This window comes from Lithobates pipiens, unplaced genomic scaffold (genome assembly GCF_037356315.1).
Source record: "Lithobates pipiens isolate NorthernLeopardFrog02 unplaced genomic scaffold, aLitPip1_a1.2 Scaffold_16, whole genome shotgun sequence".
NCBI classification, from domain to species: domain Eukaryota; kingdom Metazoa; phylum Chordata; class Amphibia; order Anura; family Ranidae; genus Lithobates; species Lithobates pipiens.
In genome coordinates this window covers 54,124,655-54,130,654 of record NW_027507748.1, presented here as the reverse complement: position 1 = coordinate 54,130,654, position 6,000 = coordinate 54,124,655, and the positions used below count along the sequence as shown (strand labels likewise).

At 42.1% G+C, this 6,000-nt stretch overlaps 1 protein-coding gene across 1 annotated transcript in view; it reads right to left on the bottom strand.

Moving 5' to 3' along the window:
• Window positions 1-2,179: 2,179 nt before the first annotated feature.
• Window positions 2,180-6,000, bottom strand: part of PIGP (phosphatidylinositol glycan anchor biosynthesis class P) — a 63,962-nt gene continuing 60,141 nt past the window's right edge. Inside the window, exons 5-6 of the mRNA XM_077479913.1 lie at window positions 5,288-5,406; window positions 2,180-2,829 (exon numbers count right to left, since the gene is read on the bottom strand). Of these exons, the coding sequence (XP_077336039.1) occupies window positions 2,690-2,829; window positions 5,288-5,406 (259 nt within the window). The 3' untranslated portion in view covers window positions 2,180-2,689. The remainder of the gene's footprint in view (window positions 2,830-5,287; window positions 5,407-6,000) is intronic.

Below are 6,000 nucleotides of genomic sequence, written 5' to 3'. Positions count from 1 at the left end.
ACCTGCCAAAATGCAGGTGCACAGCGTCTTTCATGTGGGCAATCCTCACCAGGGTATGTTGTATGTTGGATAGGCTGTGAGGGGAGGTTGGAGGCTATTTCACAGGGGTGTGTTGAATGTGAGGGGAGGTTGGAGGCCGGAAGGCTTTTTTTCCAGACATGCTTTGGATCGGCCATGAGGGGAGGTTGAAGGCCGGTAGGCTTTTTTTGACAGACGTACGTTGGAACGACTGTGAAGGGAAGTTGGAGGCTGGTAGTCTTTATTGGCAGGCGTGTGTTGGACCAGCTGTGGGGGGAGGTTGGAGGCCAGTAGTCTACTTTGCAGGAGTGCACTGAATTGGCTATGAAGGGAGGTTGGAGGCCGGTAGTCTATTTTGCAGGTGTGCATTGAATAGGCTGTGAGGGGAGGTTGGGGACTTTTTTCACAAGGGTACGTTGGATGTGAGGGGATGTTGGAGGGTGGAAGGCTTTTTTCATAGAAGTGCTTTGGGTTGGCCATGAGGGGAGGTTGGAGGCCATAGGCTTTTTTGGCAGACATACATTGGATAGGCTGTGAGGGGAGATTGGAGGCCAGTAATATTTGTTTGCAGGGATGTGTTGGGCCGGCTGTGAGGGAAGGTTGGAGGCTGGTAGGCTTGATTCTCAGGCATATGTTGGACCAGCTGTGAGGGGAGGTTGGAAGCCAGTATTTTTTCTGAAGCCGTCTGTTTGACCGGCAGTGAGGAAAGGTTGGAGGCCAGTAACCGATTTTGCATGTGTGTCTTGGTATAGCTGTGAGGGGAGTTTGGAGGCTGGTAGTCTCTTTTGCCGGCATGCATTGGATCAGGCGTGAGGGGAGGTTTGAGGTTGGTAGTCTATTTTGCAGGTGTGCGTTAGACCAGCTGTGAGGGGAGGTTGGAGGCCGGTAGGCTGTTTTTGCAGGTGTGCATTAGACAAGCTGTGAGGGGGAGGTTGGAGGCTGGTAGTCTTTTTGTTCACAGGCATTTGTTAGATCAGATGTGAGGGGAGGTTGGAGGCCGGTAGTCTTTTTTCAGAGGTGTGCTTTGGACTGGTTGTGAGGGGAAGTTGAAGGCTGATAGTATTTTTTGGTAAGCATGCAGTTGACCAGCTGTGAGAGGAGGTTGGAGGCAGATAGGCTTTTTTTGAACAGGTGTTTGTTGGACCAGCTGTGAGAGGAGGCTGGATGCCAATAGTCCTTTCTTGCAGGCATGCATTGCATAGGCTGTGAGGGAAGGTTGGATACCAGTAGTCTTTTTACCTAGGCAGGCGTTTGACTAGCTCTGAGTGGACGTTGGAGGGTAAACTTTTTTCAGGCTTATGTTGGACTGGCTGTAAGCGGAGGTGGGAGGCCGGTAATATTTTTTTGCAGACGTGCATTGGACCAGTTGTGAGGGGAGGCTGGAGGCCAGTAGTCTTTTTTCACAGGAGTGCATTGGACCAGCTATGAGGGGAGGTTGGAGGCCAGTAGTCTTCTCTTGAAGACGTGCATTGCATGGGCTGTGAGGGGGGGTTGGATGCTAGTAGTCTTTTTATAGGCTGCGTTGGACCAGCTTTTTTGCAGGTGTGAGTTGAACTGACTGTGAGGGAAGGTTGGAGGCGGTAGGCTTTTTTGCAGGCATGAGTTGGACTGGCTGTGAAGGGAGGTTGGATGTAGTAGGTTTTTTTCACAGGGTTTGTTGGACGGGCTGTAAGGGGAGGTTGGAGGCTGGTAGTCTTTTTTTGCAAGTGTACATTGGACTGGTTGGAAGGGGAAGTTGGAGGCCAGTAGTCTTTATTCACAGGCATGCATTGGACTGGCTGTGAGGGGAGGTTGGAAGCCGGTAGGCTTTTTGCGCAGGCTTAAGATGGACCAGCTGTGAGCGAGGTTGAGGCCGGTAAGCTTTTTCCGCAGACTTAAGTTGGACTGGCTGTGAGGGGAGGTTGGAGGCCGGTTGTCTTTTTTTTGCAGGCTTGCGTTGGACCGACTGCGAGAAGAGGTTGGAGGCCGGTAGGCTTTTTTCACAGGGGTGCGTTGGACCGGCTGTAAGGGGAGGTTGGAGGCCAGTAGTCTATTTTCACAGGTGTGCATTGGACCAGCTTTGAGGGAAGGTTGGAGGCGTGTGTTGGCCTGGCTGTAAGTGGAGGTACTGTGCAACACTTTCAATTAACATTTCTTTTGTTAAAAAAAAATATATCATGAATTTAAAAGAATATTCATTTATTGTCTGCAATTATTGGCACCTTTAGCGCAAGAAAAGCTCAAGAAAAATGTATCCCTTTAAATGCTATGTATGTCTGCACACTGGTCCATTGCAATCCCGTTGTAGTGTTAAAAATCCTGTTTAACGCATTTTTGGTCAGTTAAAAAAACTGCACCAAAATCACACCTCCCTCTTGAAATGCATTGAAAATACAGCAAAAATGCATCAATATTGAACCTGTGTTATGTATTTGATGCAGTTTATGAGTCACATGACCTATAAAAAACACACAATAAGCATAGTAAAGTCAGGTCAAAGTCGTGGTAAAGTCACGTGCATTTTTGGTGCCATTATCGCCACCTTTTTCTCTTATATGCAAAAATGCCAATAAACCATTTTTGGCTGCTGAAATTTCAGTGCGCTTCTTTAGATAAACATTACACCTGTTTTTCAGAATTAGCTGACCTATTTGAAGAAAAAAAAAAGTCCATAAACTCTAGAAGGACATGTCTACGACAGGTGAGTGCTTGCATTACGTCTCCAGTGTGGAAGGAAAAACATCCTATTAACTTCGCTGAGAGGAATGTCTCTCAGTGCCGGAATGGCATCTTCTTGACTCTCTTTGATCTGCTGCTTTTTGGCATACGAGTCTATAGTATTAAAAAAAAAAAAAAATTTAAAATGATACAAAGCATACATTGTTTCATTTACATGACCCCTTCTCTTTCTGTATATGGATGATGGCACTGCAATTATTTTAACCACTGCAACCCCAGAGGATTTTACCCCGCTCGTGACCAGAGCACTTTTTGTGATTCGGCACTTCGTCGATTTAACTGACAATTGCACGGTTGTGCGCTGTTGCACCCAAACAAAATTGACGTCCTTTTTTCTTACAAATAGAGCTTTCTTTTGGTGGAATTTGATTGCCTCTGCGGTTTTTATTTTTTTTCGCTATAAGCAAAAAAAGAGCAACAAATTTTGAAAAAAAAACGCAATATTTTTTACTTTTTGCTATAATAAATTTCCCCCAAAAATATATATATAAAAAATTTTTTTCCTCAGTTTAGGTTGATATGTAGTAGAATACGTAATATTGATTGGTTTGCGCAAAAGTTATAGCGTCTACAAAATAGGAGATAGTTTTATGGCATTTTTATTTACTTAGTAATGGAGGTGATCTGTGATTTTTTTTTTGGGACTGCGACATTATGGCGGACACATTGTAAATTTTTTACGCTATTTTGGGATCATTGTCATTTATACAACGATCGATGCTATAAAAATGCATTTATTACTGTGTAAACAACACTGGCAGCGAAGCTGTTAAACACTAGGGGGCAGTGAAGGGGTTACGTGTGTCCTAGAGAGTGATTCTAACTGTTAGGGTGCTGGACTTCAACACACAGGACAGTGATCACTGCTCTCGATGAGAGAGAGCTGTGATCACTGTCCTGTCACTAGGCAGAACGGGGAAATGCTTTGTTTACAAAAGCATCTCCCTGTTCTTCCTCTCCGTGACATGATCGCGGGCACCCAGCGAACATCAAGTCCCTGCTTGTTCAAGCAGAAATACCTGTATGCCCTTTTGCCTACCAGCGCCATTCTGTACATCGGTGTGCGCTGGTGGACAAGTGGTTAATAAAAATCATCCAAGTACCTTTTTCCTAATCGATATACAGCTGTCACATGACCCAGCTCTTTCCCAGCCTGTCTGCATACAGGAGGCGCTTCTAGTCCTCTGCTGGTCACATGTTCAAAATGAAAAAAAGTAAAAAAATACATCCTTTGGAATACAGAGTACAAATAAATAATTAATATCAATAAACAGTTTTAAATTGTCACACATATATATTTGAAATTAAATCATTATTTTGTGGAAATACCATGGTGTGGGCAGATTTCTGTAAGTCACAGGCTGTGAAGAAAAATGCCTCAGTCTAGCCTCCTCGCCTCTCATTGCTGTAGTGTTTTGGTTTGAATATTGTTCCTGATCCCCGGGTCTTCACTCCTCAAACGCCATTTATTGGGTGGGTCTAATTTCTAGTGGTTAGATGTTTCAGTATCTCACAAAAGGGAGTACACCTCTCACATTTTTGTAAATATTTTATTATATCTTTTCATGTGACAACACTGAAGAGTACAGCTTCACTTAGAGGTGTACTCACTTTTGTTGCCAGTGGTTTAGACATTAATAGCTGTGTGTTGAGTTATTTTGAAGGGACAGCAAATTTACAGTTATACAAGCTGTACACTCACTACTTTACATTGTAGTAAAGTGTCATTTCTTCAGTGCTGTAACAAAATAGTGTCAAAAGTGTCCGCCATAAAGTCACAGTCACAATAAAAATTGCATATCACCACCATTACTAATAAAACAAATGAATAATAAAAATGCCATAAAACGATCCCCTATTTTGTAGATGCTATAACGTGTGCGCAAACCAATCAGTATACGCTTATACGATTTTTTTTTACCAAAAATATGTAGAAGAATACATATCGGCCCAAGCCGAGGAGAAAATATTTTTTTTATATATTTTTGGGGGATATTTATTATAGCAAAAAGTAAAAAAATAGCTTTTTTTTCCCCTGAAATTGTCACCTTTTTTTGTTTATATCGCAAAAAAATAAAAAAACGCAGAGATGATCAAATACCACCAAAAGAAAGCTCTATTTGTGGGGGAAAAAAGGACGGAAATTTTGTTTGGGTATAACGTTGCACGACCCTGCAATTGTTAGTTAAAGCGACGCAGGGCCGTATCGCAAAAAGTGCTTTGGTCAAAAAGGGGGTAAATCCTTCCGGGGCTGAAGTGGTTAAACATCACCAAAAAAATATTTCTGTAGACCTTGAATCTTTTCCCCAGTTTTCCATGTTAACGTACAGAGTGTGCATGCACATTTCCTACCTGCAAACGTCACTTTTCAGTTAACACACTTATTTTTTATTTCAAAACAACAACCTTTTTTCATTGGACTTGGATACTGATGTCTATGGGAAAATGTTCACAGATCTTTTGAACACTGTCTATGGGTGGCCCCACAGAAACATAATACAGAGCCACCAATTACTTTGAGACCGAGTGATGCTGAGCACAGACATATTACCTGTGACTGTCTCTATGGAGTCTAGGGGAGCCGTGCTCATCAAATTCACACCAAACAAAAAGACATAGGCAATGCATAGAACCACCAGGAGGTACACAGGGATAGCCACAGCCCAATACCTTAGGGAAAAAAATGAAAAAGACACAGTCATTAATAAAAATTGCGGGTAAAAGCACAGAAAAAGCAAGTATTTTAAGTGCATTTTTGCAGTATTTTTTTGCTTTACATAAATTATTCTTTATTGACTGGCAATATGCCTTTAAACTTGCTGGATACTCCAGGAAGAGTCAATTCTTTGGAACTCCTTCCTTGCATGTCATAGCCCTCTCTAACGCTGCATTCAAACCTCAGCGTTTTGGAGCTTGAAGCTCAAAAACGCTAGAGAAGAAAAAAAAAAATCAGTGATTTTCAATGGAGATGGTTCACATCTCCACTCCATGTCGCCTGAAGCTCACACAAGTTCTGGGGCTTTTTTTTGGTCAAATCGGGCAGATTTGGGCATTTTTGGCATGTTTCTTTTCTCATAGAAATAAATGGAAGGGAACCTTTCACGCCTTTTTGTGTGTATTTGCGCATTTCGTTGCACGTTTTTACGCGATTTTCTGCTCAAATGAAAATTTTTAAAAAATAAAATAGTAATAATATATGAATAAATAAATGCACAAATAACTAAAAATCATCATAAATAAGAAAAATAAATTAGTAATATGTAA